General features: G+C 39.4%; 2 protein-coding genes and 1 long non-coding RNA gene across 3 annotated transcripts in view; 1 reads left to right on the forward strand and 2 right to left on the reverse strand.

Annotated features, from left to right (window-relative positions):
* LOC148188721 (uncharacterized) overlaps window positions 1-3046 on the forward strand; it is a 24277-nt gene extending 21231 nt beyond the window's left edge. Inside the window, exon 3 of the long non-coding RNA XR_015777497.1 lies at window positions 2908-3046. This is a non-coding gene — a long non-coding RNA (uncharacterized LOC148188721). The remainder of the gene's footprint in view (window positions 1-2907) is intronic.
* Window positions 1637-4602, reverse strand: tnni1a (troponin I type 1a (skeletal, slow)). The gene is made up of 5 exons (XM_042492425.2): window positions 4446-4602; window positions 4058-4189; window positions 3183-3272; window positions 2882-3058; window positions 1637-2258 (listed from the first exon to the last, which is right to left on the reverse strand). Exons 1-5 carry the CDS (start codon window positions 4500-4502, stop codon window positions 2154-2156), a joined length of 561 nt encoding a protein of 186 aa, XP_042348359.2. The 5' UTR covers window positions 4503-4602; the 3' UTR covers window positions 1637-2153.
* Window positions 4603-16145: 11543 nt separating this feature from the next.
* On the reverse strand, window positions 16146-18631 carry phlda3 (pleckstrin homology-like domain, family A, member 3). Its single transcript, XM_042480950.2, has 2 exons — window positions 17921-18631; window positions 16146-16738 (listed from the first exon to the last, which is right to left on the reverse strand). Exon 1 carries the CDS (start codon window positions 18354-18356, stop codon window positions 17931-17933), a length of 426 nt encoding a protein of 141 aa, XP_042336884.1. The 5' UTR covers window positions 18357-18631; the 3' UTR covers window positions 16146-16738; window positions 17921-17930.
* Between the last annotated feature and the right edge of the window lie 1212 nt (window positions 18632-19843).

The raw sequence follows: 19843 nt of genomic DNA on the forward strand, positions 1-19843 counted from the left end.
TAATGATTACAGCACCATTAGGGAAGCACTTTTTAGGGTGTGCTTTATGAGCATGCAAAACAGACAGCAGCTAAAGACGAGTGCTTTACAGCTGTGGGCAGGATGCCGATGTGGACTGCTGGCACATGACACATGAGCATATCAGCAGAAATGTGCTCTCTCTAAAGTGCCTCTGTGTGAGAGGAACTTTTCTTGAGTTTGAGTTCATCCTTGTCTATAGGAATGTAAGACAAGACTCAATATACTCACCTGCTTTGCCATGGGGCCACTTTTATAAAATGACAGGAGGCCAGGGGCCATTTATTAAAGAAATATTAATTATCTTTATGAGTATATAAAATAAATTAATTGCTAATTTTCAACTTTTCAATATTTGCTGTCCTCACTGATCTTTGCCAAGGATTTGAGGACATTCAAGGTTTTATCTATCTATCTATCTATCTATCTATCTATCTATCTATCTATCTATCTATCTATCTATCTGTAGATCTATAGATCTATTTATAAATCTGTCTATACATCTCTCTACACATTTATACATCTACACACACACCACACACACACACACACACACATACATCTATCTCTCCATCTGTACATCTATCTAAACATCTATACATAGATGTATAGATAGAAAATCCCTGTTTGAATCCATTTATTTGAATTGTGAATTAGAAAATGGTTGCGGGCCATAATTTGAGTATCATTGGTCTACAGCTGCACTAGCAGACTTTGGGGCTTTGGCACAGCACTGCTTTGAGCTAAATAATCATGTCAGCATGCTTACATGCTCACAGTGACATTACTTCCATGCCAATGTTTAGCACGTATTATGCTTACCATGTTCGCCATCTCAGTTTACTATGTGAAAATGCTAACATGTTCTGATTAGTGATAAATACAGAGTACACCTGAGGCTGATGGGATTGACATTACTTTTGTTTGTATTTGGTCAAAAACCAAAATATTGGTCAAATTAAAATTTTGACCTGATGATGGTGCGAGGTGAAAAGTCAGTGGATCCCCAAAGTGATTATGGGATATTGAAATCTTTCTGCATCTCAAAAAGGGATGTCACGATATACTGGTATTGATAATAACCGTGATAATAAAAAATTGTATATTGGTATCATGATAAGAGTACACATGATCAGTATTGTGCAAATAGTCCAGTGCCTCCCTTTCTTGAAGTTCTGGCTTGTCTCCCTTACCCAAAGCCATCTTGTTGCCTTTTCGCTATCCTTTAAGTGTAATTGCTCTTTTTGTACGTTTCTGCACAGTAATGGCTACTCTCTCTTCACTTCCTTACACTTATGTTTTGATTGTAATTATTTTGCCAAAAAAGAGAAAATGCACAGTAAACAAAGTTAAAGATTAATTTGGCTGAAAGCATTATTATTACTATTGTTATTTCTATAGATTTCACAATAATGTATTAATTGTGAACTTTTTCGGCCATGATATGTGGAGTGAACATCTGATATCGTGCTAGCTCTCCCAAACATATGAAGCTGGCACTACTACAAAGACTGTCATCCTAGAGAGGTAAAGGTTACCTAATTATTTCTTTAATATGAAGAAAGACATTTTCTACTCAACATACACTTACACAGAAAAAAACAAAAACAAATGAAGATACATTATTTGTGTTTTATTATTGTTGTAAATCCAGCAGAAGAAGTGCAAATCATTTTGTTACAGTTCACAAAACCATAGGCCATGCTTACAGTTTATCAGAGCAAGAATATCAAGGATGCGGTTTAATTTGGCCAAGTGACATACTTATTGGCTATAATATCATTAGCCATGCTTATTAGGTTACAAGACTATCCACAACGGTCTTAAAGAAATTCAAGCTGCCTTTTGTAACTTTGCTGTACAAACCTAAGCATACATTTTTGGGGTTCAGGTGCAATATTAGTAATGAGAAGTTATTTTTAAAAAACACATTAATGGCCAGCAAAACGTCTGTTCTTGAGGAAAGTGGAGAAAACCTTTCAGGACTAAGGAGACCTCCATGGCAGGAGCATAAAAAGAATGACTGCATAAAACAGAGATGCAGAAGCTGTTGATAGACCATTGGAAAACAAAATTGATTTAGATGCAGGAGCAGTGATGTCGCTCACATGACATCAGCCCGCCATCTTCTGGGTTCACTGGGCGGGACCCTTAGCAGCATCAAACATCTTCTTCCTGCCCTCCATCCCTGACATGGCCTCCACGTTCTTCCTCCAGTCACTGTCCTCTACTGGCCTCTTCTGCAGACAGAGGGTTAGGTGGTGTAAGAAAAAAAATGGCAACAGCATTTTATTAAGAGACTGTAAAGTAGAGCAGGTTGTGTAATCATCATTGTTGTGACTAAGCCTTTGAGGCCCATGTTGTCACCTGGAAATCCCCTATGAGAATACTGTAAAACTGTGCTAGTATAACTGGTTTACAGCACCTAATACACTCAAAGACACACATCCATTTAAGCACACGCACAGAAACACACCAGCAATGGCTAATCTGAACATGTACGCACACAAACTGAGCAGAGAGCAGAGCCATTCACAAAAGCTACTCTTCTGTGTACAATGGTATCATTGTCTTGTGTACCGTACCTCCTCTCTCTTCCTTACACACACACACACACACACACACACACACACACACAGACAAGGTTGCCGCCCTGCACTGGCCTACTGCTCAGTATCTCAAACACGCCCTTCACACACACAAACACACTTTTCAGGTGTTCAATGGCACTTTAAGCACTGACGTCACCTGTAACTTCACAGTAGCTATACCTTGCAAGCTGGCCCTAAGGTTTTTACATCTTGTTAGGGCCGTTTTTTTGTCCTCTGTGGTGTGTATGTATGAGTTTTCCCTCTGCACACACCTTCTCAGTGTCCTCTTTCTTGACAGACTTGAGGTTGGCCCGGAGGTCCATGGAAACTTTGTGCTTGGACCCCAGAAGCGAGCGGAGGATGGCGTCAGCAGACACACGAACACGACGAAGATTAGGCCTCTTGAATTTCCCCCTGAGGTCCAACACCTTGATGTTCAGGTCTTTAATCTGGAGCAGCGACAGAGAATTTAAAGGCAATTACTAATAACACTTTTCTCACACTTCTGCTGCATCTGCTTACATGATCTATACAAATCCAGTTTTGGAAATAAGCTGACCAAGTGATGTTCACCTCACGTGTGTTGAGCATGACTTTGGCTTCAATGTCGTATCGCTCCTCATCCACCACATCTATCTTGGCATGGAGCTCTCTGCAGAGGTCCTGCACATATTCACAATAAAACACAAAAGTTAAAAATGTTAATTTGAAGAAACTGATCACCTATTTCATTTAATTCCTAGAGCAACCTCAAATTTGTACATCTGGAAAAGTTTCAGTTATACATCATCATGATTTCTGTCTTCCATATGAGGGATCTGCAACACCGCCATGTTTCTGCAGTAGCCTAGAACTGAGAAATCAATCACTGGCCTAGATAGGGCCAATCGTGTTTTTGTGTTGGCCACCATAGTTAGCAGCCTCCCTGCAATGAGTGGCGCTGGAAAAATTCAGATTTTTAACATGAAACTGCTCTATTTAGTGTTTTTAATGCTTTAAATCACCTGGTCTGTTTGTTTTGGAGAAGAAGCAACCTCTGTGGATAATTTGGCCCCCGGTAAATCCTGAAAAGTGAACACTGAAGGAATCTTAGCTGGGAGAAGTTTCAGCTGGTTGCAATCTGCAATCCTCACCACTAGATGGCACTAAATCCCCCTAAACCGTACACAACGCTCCTGCTTGGTAGAGAATTTACTGGCGTTGAAATCTACATTTAAAAGTGTGTTGGTTGTTGATCAGAAGGTGGAGGAGGCAGCAGCGCATGAGTCATATGGCACAGTTCTTGAAAAGATCCAGGAAGGAAAAATCTTGATCCAGGCTGCAAATGTTCAACAACTGCCTGTAGTATAACAGAACATGCAGCTTTTTTTTCCTTTTTTTTGCAGCTTTTAGTATGATTTAGAATGAGAGGGATATGGGAGTATTTGAGAAATCTGAGGGCAGGTTACCTGTAGCTGAGCAAGGCTCATGCCGCTGGTGTTTAGAGGAGGAGCTCTCTCTGACAGATAGTTCTGTTTCTCCTCCTCTTTAACCACGATCTCCTGTTCCAGTTCCTCCTTGGCCTTTGCCACCATCAGACTCTGCACAAATAGGACATATCTTAAAATGTATCACAGGATGCTCTTACATCGCTCTAAGCACACCAGCACATCATGTTTACATGTTTTTCTTTGTCACTGTACAGACTCTGGATGTTCAGATGTATATTTACTGTATATCAATAGGTTACAACATAGTAGGGCTACTGAGAACATGACCTCTGCTGCTCTCCTGTGGTTGAACACACATATTTCATGTCAGTTTGGCAGAAAAATGAATATCGATGATTTATCTAACCTTGAGCATCAGCTTCCTTGAGGCTGAGATCTTTGGTTTCCTCTGGAAAGAGAACATAATTCAGGACAACACAATAAAAATGTATTACTTCACTTGCAGTGTAAAATATAATCATAATACTTGTTTCTATGAAATACCCTTATCATTAAAGGTTCAGTTTGTTGGATTTAGAGGATAGCCTATAATGGCAGAAATTAGTATAAAAATAATAACCCTGTTTTCTTTGGTTTATAATCAACTGAATAATAACTGTTGTGTCTTTGTTACCTTAGATGGAGCTGTTTACATCTACATTTGTAGTAGGTCGTCGTCTGCAACTATCAATATGTTGCACTGACATGTTTCTACAGTAACCGAGAATGGACCAGCCAAACACTGGTGTGCGTTTTCTAAATGCTGTGAAAGAAATTTTGAAATTCCGCTACAGATATTAATGGTTTAATAATAGTCAGTTACTTTTTAAAAAAAATAGATCTTACCTCTTGCCTATAAAGGAAAAGTGGACAAGATTTAGAGGAAAGGAAAGAGCAAAGATTTTAAACAAAGCTCAGAAATATTTGTTTTGTGTTTGTGTCTATTTGTGTGAATGAGTAAAAGGTCTATAATAAGACCTGATAACTTACATGTGCTCAGGCATCCTGCTGATGAGATCTCACTGGAGGAGAGACAGAGGAAATTAGAGACAGACAGACAGACAGACAGACAGACAGAGACACACACACACACACACACACACACACACACACACACACACACACACACACACACACACACACGTATACACTGAACAGTTGGCTATGTTTGTTCATTAGCTTTTGGAGGGCCGGATCATCTTTCTGCACTTCTCTGTTATGAGCGTGCTCTCTGAATGTGGAGTCTGTTTCAGTATTTGTAAGCTGTCAGCAGGCCAATCATACAGCACACTGACTTCTGTCCTCATGCGTCTTAATACTCTCTTGACACTTGACTGGCGTACTTCATACACAACACCTCTAAACTACAACTAATTGATTAAAGCATAGCGGATTTGAGAGAGAGAAACCCTGTGACTTGAGATTTAAACACACATTTTAGCTACTGAAGTCTAAGCCAGTGATTCTCAACTAGGGGTATTTGCACCCCAGCGGTTACTCCTAGATTTGCTTGGGGGAACGGTGAAGTATTGTGGAGTAGCTTATCTAATTTGGAAAAAAAAAATTACAGTCAAAATAAAAGGATATATTCACATTTGAGTCAGCTGTAACACCTGAGCAGCACATGTTGAGATGACCTTAATGCTGGTTAGGATAAGGAAGCTAGCTGAAACAGTTATCTAATGATAAATTCTTAAATAAAAAAGATTGAGTAATTGATATACATCTGAAATAGTGTACTTAGAGAAATGTTTACAAAAGTGTTACTTTAACATAATGGATAAATGATTAAAATCATTAGCTCAAATTAATGGATAAACAGGTGAAATTGTCAGGTAAAATTTAGGCAAGGCAGCTTTATTCATATAGCACAAAGGGGAATTCAAAGGGCTTACAGAATAATAAAATCTAAAAAAACAAAATTTAGGTTATATAGTCGTATTATAACAAAAATAGCGGTGGTACATCTGTCAAAAAGGTTGTGTGGTCTAGGCAACCATAAATCCAGCTTTTAGTCTAATATTAAAGGAACAGTTCACCACCAAATCAAAAATACATGTTTTTTTCTTTTACCTGTATTGCTATTTAACAATCTAGTTTGTTGTGGTGTGAGTTGCAGAGTGCTGGAGATATTGGCCGTAGAGAAAACTGCCTTCTCTTAAATATAATGGAACTAGATGTTACTTGATTTGTGGTGCTCAAAGCGGTAAAACAAAAAACACGTTTGAAAAACTCAACAATGATGGCCCTTTCCAGAACATATGACCCAGTTACTCAGGACAATCCACACATGTTGTGGTGTGCAGTTTCATGTAGGAACTATTTTGTTTCTGCCGAACTACATCTGCAAACCTAATTACTGCTCAGAAGGAAGCGTTCATCTGCACATGGACAAAAGGCTTCTGACAGCTTGAGATGTAAACATTAATAGCGTCCTTCTTGGTTTAGCTGTAACATTAGCTAGCTCATTGGTGCTAGGTAGCAGTAGATGCACGCTTCCCTCTGCGCGATGATATCGTTGGTGGGTGTAGTCTAGCAGAAAGAATGGTTCCTCCATGAAGCTGCTCACAACAAGGTTTGTCATTGCCTTTGAGTTTTCAGATTGTATTTTTTGCTGCTTTGAGCACCACAAGCCAAGTGCCATCTAGTTCCATTAAACTCGAGAGAGGGCAGACATCTCTACAGCCCATATCTCCAACACTCTGAAACTCACACCAAAACAAAATAGATTGATAAATAGCACTGCTGGTAAGAGGAAAAATATGTATGTATGTAATATGATCTCTACTGGTTATACTTGTATCCACCTCAGTACAATGGAGGACATTTTCTTTGTTGTGCATCAAAAATTTATTTTAGGTAAAACTCGACAGAAATTATGAATCATTTGGCCTCATGCAGCAACATTCTCTTAAATTTCTCTTAGATTTTCTCTTAATTTATTGGTAAGAAAATATAAGTGAAGTTAACTTCAGGTGCACCAGATGCTCGTAATCGTCCAAATTTGCTCTTACCAAGGTATGCTCAATGATGAATCCGACTTGACCTCAATTCACCTATTAGCATAGGTAACGCCCCTTAACACTGTAAAAGGGCAGGTTTTGTGCAGTGTGCAAAGACTCTGACACATGGCCAAGACTGGAGAGATAGCACCAAAAAAGGTTGCAAGAAGAACTTCTGCAGCAGTGAAACTGTACTGTACTTGAGTAAATATACTTAATTACAGTTCAGCTCTGGTCAGCAGAGGGATGGGATCAATAGACCGAATATAGTAGTATCGCTTTACCCCTGAAATTTAAAAATCCTGTCATTACAATTTCTCTAAAACCTCATCTAAATTTGATTAATTGACATTATTACATTTTAAAAATGTTCCTCAAAGATAAAACTTATTTTTTCCTTGTGTTTGACAACAATTTGTGGTCTGTGAAAGCAAGATGGTTTTCTCTTATCTTGGCATGAGTGTTCCTGACCACTAAAAATGTTCTCTTACCTAAAAGAAAAGCAAAAATAAGAAAATAGTGAATCCCAAAAATCAGTGGGTACTAACAAAATGCGAACAAATCCTGGATACGAGCAAAAATTTGTTTGTATGCAGTTTTTTGCATGAGGCCCATTGTCCCAGTTTTTCAAAGTAATTGTCGACCTCACTGTGAACAGTGTTGCTTGGGACATTGGCTACCAAATGTAAAATATCATGAAAGGCGTGACTCATTTAACAGGGCGTAAGGTGAGACTGTGTTTTAAGTCGTCTTGTCAGCTCAGCCCATAGAGTTGTTTTCACTTGTGTCATCACGTTATCTTCCCCCTCCTCTCCCTCACTGTCATGGCCTCCTGGCCTTTATCAAATCAACAAGTCATTTACAACACTCAGCCATGCTCTCACCTTATCTCACCCTTTCTCCCCTAATTTCCCTCTCCCATTTTGCTTGTTGATTCCCGTCGAGAATGAGGGCACCTAAGACCTCCTAGCATGATGGGGTTACAAGCTGCTCCAACGGATTAGGAAAATTCCTGACTGATAGCCATCCCTCATCCATCTCCCCCGTCTCTCATCCCCATCTTTCTCCTCGGGATTATCTCGGGGAGAGGAATTTAGAGTGGCCTGTTCCCCAAATAGACCAGGGGACATCTGATAGACAGCTGTGGAGGGTGATTGTACTCTGGGGTGCCCAGCCTGGATCAGAGATTTACTGCCAGTAACTCATGGATGCTTATGAGCCTCTGTGGTGCAGCCAACTTGGCAATGCAAAAAAAGCAACCCATGGTGCTTTGGAAAGTTCTCGTCAGCCTCGGATTTGAACGGAGCTTCTTTGGCTACGGATTTATACCAACTACTTCGTATTATTTCGATCAATCATTTTGTAGGGTGTACCAGCTAATGCACTTATGGTTTGGGTGCAGCCACAGCCCCAAGAATGAAACCAGGCTATCAACAAAATTACATCAAAACAGTGTATAGTGCTCTACATCTCTACTAATGTCCCCGTTTTACTGAATTGGCATGAAAAAATGATCCCCTTGCTAGACAACATTAACAATTCCAAAAATATTTTTAGAGACTTTGATAAAATCTGCAAATGTTAAACACACAGATGATTGTACCAGACCTGTTTAAACTGCAGTCCATTCAGTTTATGTGCCAGATATGCACAGAAAGAAGAAACAGGCCTAACACCACACACTGAGCTTCACACACCACACCATGAAGGGACCTTACCAGTGTCAGAGGCAGGAGAGAGATGTGACAGCAGCAGAGGCAGGAGGGACAGATCAGAGATGAGGCCAATGATTTGGGTGTCCCCCTATTTAACTGCACCCCCCCATTGTCGCGCTCTCTCTTTCTTTTTTGTTAGTGGAGGCTATAATTAGTCAACCCCATCTCTCTTACTGCCTAATCTTGCCCTGTCCATTTGTCTTGCGCAGATTCATTATAAACCAGGGGCGAGCATTTACAGCCTGGAGATTTGGCCTTGCACGACACGGGAGGATGAGGCAAGCCAGATAATGAATAGGCAGAGTTTGTTTATTCCAGTCAAAGATTGTCTGGCAAGGGAAATGACGCTAAATAAAATAGGAGGGGAAAAAAGCTGGCACTTGTTTGTATTTCAGTTTGAAGTGCTGGAAGAATGAGAGAGCGACAACACCTGTGTCGTGTAATGACAGAGTCCTCTGTGTTGTTGTACAGTATTTTTAGCCACACAAAGGGCTCTGTGGATGGCAACTTCGGGCTGCTGGTCCACAGCTTTGGCCAATACTGAAATATCACAACAGCCATTACATGAAATGCCATGACATTTTGTGCAGACATTTGTGATTCTCCAGGACCCAGTCATTCAGAGGTAATCTGATCAGATTTCGGCTATCGAACTGGATCAAATCTTGATAATGCGATGTTCAGGAGAAGAAAAATATTCTAAAAATTGGATTAGATCATGTATCTCGGTCTTGGTTTTGATCTGGATCAAACCCTTAGTACATGTTCAAAACTTTTTGGTAGGATCTGGATGCCTTTCATCCAAAATATCTGGATTGTCCTGATCCCCACAGAAGGGTTGATTCAGGTTGGATTTCAGGAACAAAATTCAATTAAACTTTAAAATTGGTCAAATATGTGTACATTTATTTATATTTTGCATATGATTTGTTAAACCGTTAAAAAATTAAAAAGCAGATAAAGCAGACATTAAACTACCTATTAAGTCTTTGAGTAAGGTAAACAAAAAAAAAAAAAAAGATTTTGGTCCCCATAATATAATCCCCAAATAGATATCAATGTTAAATAAAAATAATTTAAAGTTGCATCGACAAACATCCTGGTTTTGTTCTCTTTGGTGGCACCTACAGCGATAAGCTGTGATTGTAGTGTGTATGTTGGCAGACTATGTCTTGAAAACAGGCTGGTAAATTTATTTATATCAGACATCCAGTTCCTAATGCGAGGGCTTTCATTAGTGGGCTGGAGGCTCAATGACTGTTGTGTTACCTCATTCAGTGATAGATAGTGACTTAATAGACATGCATCTGAATTAGATAATGACTTTAATTTTGACTTTCATTTATCACTTTATATTTAACTAGTTTCTAACAATTGCATCCTCTGTGCTTGGCCCAGTGGATGATTTTTTTTTTATCCCACTTTAGCTTTAACATGGAGTTTATATTTTTAAATTTCTAGTTAAATGCCTTGACATGCCTTGAATGTTGTATACATTCATGGCACCCAGACGATGAATCAAAATGACTTTGATGATCACCTGACTTTTCCTCTGATGCCACCATGAATTTGTCTTTTGTGGGTTTAAGTGAATCTCCTCAACTACTGTTGGGTGTTTTGCCATGAACTTTGGTGCAGAAATTCATGTTTTCCCTAAGGATGAGTTGTCATAACTGATCCCCTCACTCTTCTTCTATTTTGCAATCATCAGGTCAGAATTTCACTTCATCTGAAACTTTGGTTTAAAAACTAAATACCTGCAAAATCAACATTCCTACCAGCCTCAGCTGTTTACTTTGTATTAAAGCTAAGTACCTAGTGTTTGTGCGCTAAGCTATGACAGTTAACATAGCAAACATCACACCTGCTAAACATGAGCATGTTAACATTGTCAAATGAGCATTTTAGCATGTGGACATTAGCATTTAGCTCAAAGCATTGCTGTGACAAGCAGGCTGCAGCTTCACAAAGCCGCCAGCATGGCTGTGGACTCTTAGTCTTGTTTACACACACTTCAGCCTCGAAGGGTGGATCAAAATGCTAGACATGCTTGCAGGGAGGCCCTTGGGAAATTTTTGCCTTGCATCAAGCCTTCCAGACAGACTCTCTTGACAAACTTAATGAAACTTCGGTGCACTGTGCAGCCCAGTGAAAACAAAATGGGAGTCCCAACACTGGGACCACAGAATCGGCACTCCCTAATTTTTAAAAACGAATTAACCGGCAGATGCACACAGCCACAGTAATTACGTTTTTCAATGCTGTAACAGGTGTGATTCCACCCGTACTATTTGTAAACAGAGGGGTAAAATAGACTACACAAAATGCTTTTGTGTCATCTGAAAGTTAGATTTTCCAAATTTGATATTTGAAATACTGAGTTGAATATTTAAGTGTATATGGTTGAAAAGGCTTGTAAGATCTTAACATCCACAGATAAAAGCTGTATTTGCTATGCTATTATGATACTTTTTATGTTTTTGGATGTGGTGCCTTTTCAACAACAATTTCATGCTTTTGTATTTTTATTTCACGGTGAATTTTGTTAAAAACTAGAGTGTATTCCACTTCCCTCTTTCAGCATACGTTGCAGTGCAGTCCTAGTTCCTCCATAAGGCTAATCATTAAGGTGATTGGCAGTTGTCTACTATTGTGATACTGTGGTGTAATAAACTACCATTAATGAAATATCACCGCGCACTGATAAAGTTTATATTGATACTGGTAATTGGTAATGGTGTTGTGCCATTGATCTAGTAACCGTGGTTTTTACTACATATCTTTAATTTAATGCATGTGTTGAGAAAATAATTCTTTTTTCTTAATAATAATTAATAATTCTTCTAAGACTTCATGGGTTGGCCATCCATTTGTCTGTCCTATTCTCGTGAATGCAATACCCCAGGAATGTTGGGGATTTCCTTAAAGTGGGCACAAAAGTCCACTTGGACTCAAAGATAAACTAATTAGAATTTGACAGTCAAAGTCACTGTGAACACGCTGTTTTTAGCCATACCTTCAGAATGTATCTGCTAATTACAACAGAATTTCACACAAGTGTCTTATAGGATAAAATAATGAAGTGATGACATTTTGGATCCAAAAGGTCAAAGGTCAGCTTCACATCATAATGATCTGCAAAAATACTTTTTAGGTTAATTTCAAAATACTGTAGCTCAGGACCAGAAGAGGAGACTTTTGGTCAGATACTGAATCTTTGATATTCACCTTGTAGCTTCTATACAGTAACATTCATATCTGAAGCAGTGTTTATTGTCATGGCTACATATGAGTTTAGACCTCAGACATGGATGTAAACTGTAACTTGACTGGTTTGTAGAGGCATACAACCATGAGGTGGTAATTCTAGTTTCTTTGTTATTCCTGAATTTATTTCACGTCTGCAGGGTCCACTTTCTTAAGATATGTCTTTTTTTCACTATGAATCCAGTGCCGTTTTTTTAAAGCATTAGCCTCTTTAGATTAAAGCTAAATTGCAGCTCTTTAGCTCTTTTAAGATGCCAAGAGTGTGCTTTGAGAATTTTGCACACACAAAATTACGAGGCTCACAGTCAAATTCCAGAAACCTTCTACGAGAAAAAGAAAGAGAGAGAAAAGAAAGTGTGACGCATTTCACACTGTGATTTGGTATTTCAGCTTTATACAGCGTGTTGTAATGTATGTGGCAGTGGATTGAAAAGAATATAAACCAAAATTATAACACACATACAAAAAAAAACATATCATGACAGATGAAAAAAAACCAAATAGGAGCCTGTGCTGCCTAAGACTTGCCAAAGCCATTGATGTTAAAATGTAATTTTAGTTCATTCATTTTATTTATCAGGACAACACACATAACTAACATTTCAGCAAATGTGGCAGGGTTGCCATCAGACTAATTTTCAACTGTAGTCCATTGGCAAGATGTTTTGTAACCTGTAAAATGACGAAATTCACATAACAAAAGAGAAGCTTCAGAAGACTCACACTGACAGCCAAACAAGAGCAAATGGAGAGGCTCTCTTTGCTCTACAGGACAGAGACAGACCTCTAGTGGTTTGACACTCACACAGCAGGCAGCAGCTTAGTTTGGTCAATCCTGAACAGACGTCTTTCAAGTACCGTGAAGTGTAATCTTGAATCCCTGTCAAAGAAGTTTGCACACACACATACTTTCCTGTTCTTTCTCTTTGTACAAAGACTGATAAACTAGTCACATGACTTGTCCTATTTGCCAAAACATCAGCGTCACCGTGAGGCAAACATTGACAGTACTGCTCTAACATTCGTGTTCTAGGATTGGGTTTATGAAATAGCAGGTCACTGTCTGTGTGTGTTTATCTGCTGAGAAAACCAGACACCCTGGACAGAGGTTATGATGTTTAGACAGGAAATTCCACAGAGCAGTGCGAGCACACACACTCTGCAGGACTGGATTTAACCCTTAAAGGCTGTTTTTATTCTTCACCTTCACAGAATGGTTCAAGTAAATTTGACCCAACCCAAGAATCTCCTCATATCAAGTATCTATACCAACGTTTGAACCATATCTATTTAGAATAAATAAAAAGACTATCTGACATTAATTAATGAGTCATTGATACCCAATTAATGTTTCAGAGTGCAGGGAGAGTGTGCTTTTTAGGTTTTTCACCACTTGTTCAGGGAGAAAAATCACGCATTATAATTTCCTATTAAACTTAAAGCATGAAAACATAACAGCTACTGAAAATGGCAACAACATTCTTGAACTGTGGGGTTCATTAAAAAATAAACTCATTCAGATCCATTACAACAATCAAACTCTGTCCTCGCTGCGAATAAGGAATCCTTGACAACTACCTAAATACAAACGAAAAAACAAAAGAAATAATGAATTACTATTTTAAAAGTAGTTTTTGCATTCTTATCTTAGAAAATGAGATTGGTGACCTCTTGGACAGTAGGTCTTGCAACTAAAACCTTAGTCACTGCAATGGTACCTCAGGTAGGCAAGGCAGTGGTATTTGTATAGCACAATTCACACAACAGGGCAATTCCAAGTGCTTTATGGAGCAATAAAATATGATGGATATTAAAGGCTAGAGACTTACACTAAAAGAGTTCCTTTATTTAAAGGTACTTCTATTGTCTTATGACCACATCCTGCCCCTCTTTTGATCTTTGCTGGTTAGCTTGGAATGGATGGGCTGTAATGGATTTATTTTGAGATTATCTTGGAACATTGCAGGTGTTTGTGCTTGCAGGTGCAAATCTTGTGACACTGTCAAGGCCAGGCTCTCAGAAAGTGCTCTGAGTTTTGAAGACAATTTTTGCAGCAGCCAAACAGTTGGATTGCATCCATCCCATGATGCCATGTGGCCAAAAATTGACTTTTCCACATAGACTTACATGGCAAAACACATTCTTTTGAGCGTCACAACCCTTATGAAATGACTCGTTTCACTATCAGAATTGAATTCATTTAGTCCAATAATGTTGGGAAAGTTCAGAGGAGTTGCATGATCTAATCATTCTATCCCATTCAAGTTAGCTCTAAACTGTAAGTAGCCAGCTTGATCGGTGGAAATCTCTCCTGCGCTTGCTCTACAGACCACACAGTGTGGAAACAGTGCCGATTATCTGTGTAATTTTTACAGAGCAATTTAACTATTTTTGCCCCCCAGGAACAATGTCATACTTTGAAATCAATTTTGCCATTGGGCCTTAAAGTCCTTTTTTCTATAAACTTACATTTTGAAAGACACATCTGTAAATCAGTGGAAACATTTTTTTATTTTGAATGTCACAACCCATGCCAATGACTTGTTTCACTATCGTTTTTGGTCCGATAACATTTAGAAAGACTAGAAGAGCTGCACGATTAAATCAGTTTTACTTATTTTATTATATCAAGATAACCAGAGGTTAGTTATTTGGCTGCCTTAACACTCTAGCACACTTGCTCCATGGTGCCTGCAGTGAGGAAGATTTGGGTAATTTCAAACTGTGGAAAACAAGCTTTTTTGGCTTCATGTGCAACTTTCAAAGGAATAAAGGGGGCCTCACCTCCAATGCTGTATACAGTTTTCTCTTTGTACATCCATGACCAAGACAGCAGACAACCTCTATTCCTTATGAGCACCATATATCATCATGCCTGTGCTATGTTATTCTTTCACTGTTTTGAGATTCCCTCATGATACTTCACAGACCAACAGGTGCGGAAATGCAGGCAGTTCTTACGACAGTGTCATGGTCATTCTTGAACTCTGTCTCTATAATCCCAGAAAATATTTAATAAGATGGCATGTTCAGTTTTAAGATTCCTTAAAACCACAACTTTCCTGATTGGATCAACATTGGTGGATCACAGATCTATTTCAATAGATATGGGTCAAATTTGACCCTGAGCAGCCTTAATGTACAAACATTTGTAGCACTTGTACAAAAGTAATGTAATGTTCATCATTTAGATGACTGTAGGAAGAGTGATCAAATTTTTTAGCTGAAAAAACAACTTTTAAGCTGTTTTTATTGCTATGAGAACAGATTGAATATGACCCAAACGACCCAAACAGTCTGTAATAGGAAGTTTAGCACACAACCACTACCTTACGCACACACACACACACACACACACACACACACACACACACACACACACACACACACACACACACATGCGTGCGCATACTGTTTCTACCAGTGATCCATCACTGGGTGTATCTGCTCCTTGCAGTGATCCTGGTCTGTTGCTGACTCATGCGGTGTGGCTAGTTTTGGGGTTTTCCACTGTAATGGGAGAAGTCGCTACACAATCAACCCTTTATTCCTGACCTGCACTGAGCCCACAGCCACACACACGCACACACACACACACACACACACACACACACACACACACACACAGCTCTATTCTTGACACACAAAATGCGCTTGAATGAACAATATATGCTAGGCTTCGCTAATGAGAGTCTGCTGATGCTTAAACCTTGCTGAATTTCATGCAGGGTGTGCACGTAAGGCTTCTGTAGGTGTGGGTGGATGTTTGTGTGCACATGCCTCAGGCTCAGTGTGCTTCTCATTAGTCCTCCAAACGGATCAGAACAAAAGGTGTCCTGACTTCAGCACACATGCAAGAGCGAAAGAGCAATGCCTTGGTGTGTGCATGTGTGTGTGTCTGGGGATGTGTGTTTTTTCCAGAGGCTATAACAGCAAGGTTACACCACAACTGGAAACAGATGAGCTTAGCAATTAATGGTCTGAACCTAAAATAAATTGCAGCTGACTATTTAGCTGCAAGAGATATTATATGTTCTAGTGAAGATAACAGAAGCATTGTACAAAAATAGAAACACCTCAGGATTACCAACAAAAATGTATTTAATCTTTTTAAGAGAGTAATACTGTACATGGTTTCAGCAAATATATGCATACAATGTGCAATGAATATGAGCAAAAATATTTCTTCATGTTTGACATTAGAAAAAGCATGCAGATCCATTCAATCAATAAGAAAAGGTTTAAAGCCAGTTTCCATGAAAAGCAAGAAATAAATTGGCTCCTGTTTCAGCAACGTTAGAAAACGCTGGGAAATTATGTCCAAAATGGAAAATCTGTTTGAAACATCAAGGCACAAGGGGTGTCCTAGATCCACAGTCTCTTTCACAATAACCTTTTTCTTATGCAGTGGTCTCCACAATGACCTCAAGCAGCGAGGTCATGACAGATTTTTTTTTTTTATCCATGCTTATAAATTAGTATAAGAGATTCCTATGCCTTGTATGACAGCATGACAAAGGTCATGTAGGAAGACCAGTTCTCAGCCCTTCAATCCATATTCACTGATGGCCATAGTGTATATCCCATCATGTCGTGCACGACAGAGTCAAGCTGACGGATGTGGTGTCCTCTGCTGGTCTCCACTCTGATTGGTTTGTTTCCAGGAAGTAGAAATGCTAGAGAAAGAAAAGCAGATTTTTAATATTCAATTCATACTTTAGATATTTGATACCAGGGTGGCTGGTGGTGTTGTACAAAGTGCATTTGTAGTGAGTTATGTTACACTGTTACCACAGCTACCGAGTTAATTTGGGCACTTGACTTCTGCAGCTCTCTTAAGGAAGCATCGCTGTGGATTCCTGGACCGTGAGCTCATAGTTCAGACTTACACACTCAGTTCATGAACATTTGAGATTTCAGTGACCCGTTTCAGTAAATAACACTGTTGTCATGTGACGGCGCTGATTATGTGCTAAATGTAGAGAAGCTGAGAAAGATGTGTGGTGCAGTTAACTCTGGTCATCCCAAGTGTCCAGTTGTCTTTGTGTGTGTTAAATACATAGAAGAAGGCTGTAAGTGTGTGTTCATGTGTGTGTGTTTAAAAATACTTGGCTGCCTAGTCAGGGAGAGGCAGGCAGATGTTATTTTGGAGGCTCACATTGCATCGTAATTATGTCCTGGAGTGAGAGTTGGTTTGTGTCCTAAGACGACTGAGGTGCAGTTAAGGCTGATGACCATAGTGAGAAAAAACTACACAACTTTGTACAGCGGAACATCTAAACACTGAAGTGGCACATGTAAATACACTTTAAGCTTGAGGCCTGAGTGCTTCTCAGCCATGTGTCACCTTGGTCACTAAGAGGCTGGATGTTTTCATTCTGTCTGATCACTGCTTGCCCCCCCCAAAAAAAACCTCTTGTGAAAGCAATTGATTGTATTAGTCACGTAGGCTACAAAAAGGTTTAATTTGTATTTGGAGTATTACTAGACTTTGGTTGTCACCTGCTATTCTGTGCCTTCTTTCTTGTGTATTGTATATTGCCCTTGTGAAGCACTTTGTGTCTGCGAAAAACCCTATGTAAACAAAATTTCCTTACTTACCAATTTATGTAATTGACAAAAAAACGATACTTGATTCCTCTTGTTTAACATTTAACCCTTCATATGTTTAAGTGATGCTTGGGTTTAACTGCTAGTCTCAGTGACGCAAAGTTGGTACTGGGAGTGAACCTGAGACACTCCAGCTATGGGAGGGTGTGGTGCTACTCAGTTCCCCAAACCCAAAATAAATCTATAAGAAAGTACAGTAATGGAAGATCCTTCTCAAAATGAATCACCTCCACTCGAACAAGGCTTACCTGTGCTAGGTCAGAGCTCCTCATCCTCCCCAGTGCTGCCCAGGTGTGCTGTGGACAGGTGCCTGTTCCGTCCCGTTTGCACAGCCTGCAGGTTTTTAAAGCGCACCAGTGCCAAAGCGATCTCCGCGTTCCACGCTGTGCCGTCCTGCGGACACCGAAAGTCTATCTCCTTCCCGGTAACCATGACCACCGTGAAGTACACCAGCCCTCGCTTGTACTCCACGCAGTCCACCGTGGCCATGCGCTCAAAGCGGAGCTCCTTGGCTTTGGAGCTCCACGCTGCGCTCGGAGCATCATCGCCACCGCCGCCTTTGCAGTTGTGCAGGCGCAGTCCTTCCTCGGTGAGCACGCAGCGCTTCTTCTTCCACAGCTGGAGGAGCCCGCTGCTGCGCTTCTCCAGCAGCCCGTCTCGCATCACTTTGGCCGGGAAAGACATGGCCACGCTGAGGCGAAGTCTTCAGACAGAGCCGAAACTTCAGCAGTGATGCGTCTTAAAACGAATCCATTAAATACGCATCTAATAGGCGTACATGGCGCTTTCAAGTGTCCACCAGGAAAGCATATCGGTTTGAGCTATGAAACCAATTATAACAGCCAGTACAACCACTCTCATAGAGTCCGTGTATGAATCCAATTCATGAGCAGTGACAGCAGTCAGTGGAGGTTGGCAGGCTGGTCTGCCTGGATATGTTTGAACATGCCCGGCTCATCTGTGGACCTTCCCCGCCTCCTTCTGGTGACGGCAGGAGGAGATCCGAGCTGTTTATGACATTTCCTGCTTGTGTGTGAGCGTGCGTGGGTAAAGTGTGTAAGCCAGTGCACTTAGACAGTGTGATTTTACAGCTCTCTGTGTGCAATGTTTGAGTTTTAACAGAAATACAGGTAGGTGGGTTTATAAAAAGGAAGAAAAAAAGCTGGGGAAAAATTTGAAATAATCATATTTGTTTCAGGGCTTTATTTTATTTTATTTTACTTATTTATTTATTTTTTTTTTAAAAAAAAAAAACAACTTAAAAAATATTTCCCAGGTAATTTTCTTGTACGTTTTACTAATTTCTTGCAAACTTTTGAGTAGTTTCTTCTTTTATTGATCATTGCCATGTTCTCATGTTTTTGAAAGAAATCAAGCCAATTTGCTCAATGAAAGGGTTACATTATTTTAAACTGACCTCCCAAATTTTAGAAAATATTTATGACAAGCTGCTTTATTTCCTTTCTCTGGTATGAGTGGGAGTTTTTTATTTTAAAAAAAGACATACAGTATGTTGTAAAGTCTGAGAGAAACAAAATGAAATGTAAGACAGATTTTTGAGCAGTAAATTATTATTTTTTAATTTATTTTTCAAAAACTGTTTCATTTGTTTAGTGTATTTACCACAATTTGTTGGAGCTGTCCCAGTTCTAATCCATTAATTTTTATATTATGTACATTATATAACATTTACACATCCTGAAATAATAGTAAGCATGTTTTAATACCAATGACAGGCAACTGAATGTAATGATCAAAGTTAAATTAAGTGTAAAAACTGGTTACATTTTCCACAACAAATTTCAGATTCTGACTGATTCCTCTGAGGTTTCACTTCACTTTTCTGCTATGGGAAAGCTTAAAAACCTTTTTGTCATTCCTCACATCAGCAACATAGCTCTAACGTGACAGATGATTGCTGTGGGTGAGTCAGACTGTGATTCCCCCAACTTTACAAGATACTGTACTTATGTCCCGGTACTGTGATGCGTCACTGTGATGTTATGAGAGGAATGGATACAATGACAATGTGACATTTCTTGAAACTTAAACACACAACGTCACCTTCTGATACTTGACCTGTTCTTTACACACACATACACATAAACAGGCACGCACAGTTTCACTCACAAGTGCTTATGTAATCTTTGCACAAATTAAGAAAAACTGTC

The sequence above is a fragment of the Plectropomus leopardus genome, chromosome 9 (genome assembly GCF_026936395.1).
Source record: "Plectropomus leopardus strain MGB_pleo_1.0 chromosome 9, ASM2693639v1, whole genome shotgun sequence".
In the NCBI taxonomy this organism is placed as follows: Eukaryota; Metazoa; Chordata; class Actinopteri; order Perciformes; family Serranidae; genus Plectropomus; species Plectropomus leopardus.

Coding starts and splice junctions, on each gene's coding strand:
- phlda3 (XM_042480950.2), bottom strand. CDS start 18,356: ATGTCTTTCCCGGCCAAAGTGATGCGAGACGGGCTGCTGGAGAAGCGC.
- tnni1a (XM_042492425.2), bottom strand. CDS start 4,502: ATGTTCTCTTTCCAGAGGAAACCAAAGATCTCAGCCTCAAGGAAGCTG. Junction 4,190..4,445: donor CAAGGAAGCTGATGCTCAAG/GTTAGATAAATC, acceptor CTATTTGTGCAG/AGTCTGATGGTGGCAAAGGC. Junction 3,059..3,182: donor TCATGCTCAACACACGTGAG/GTGAACATCACT, acceptor TCGCTGCTCCAG/ATTAAAGACCTGAACATCAA.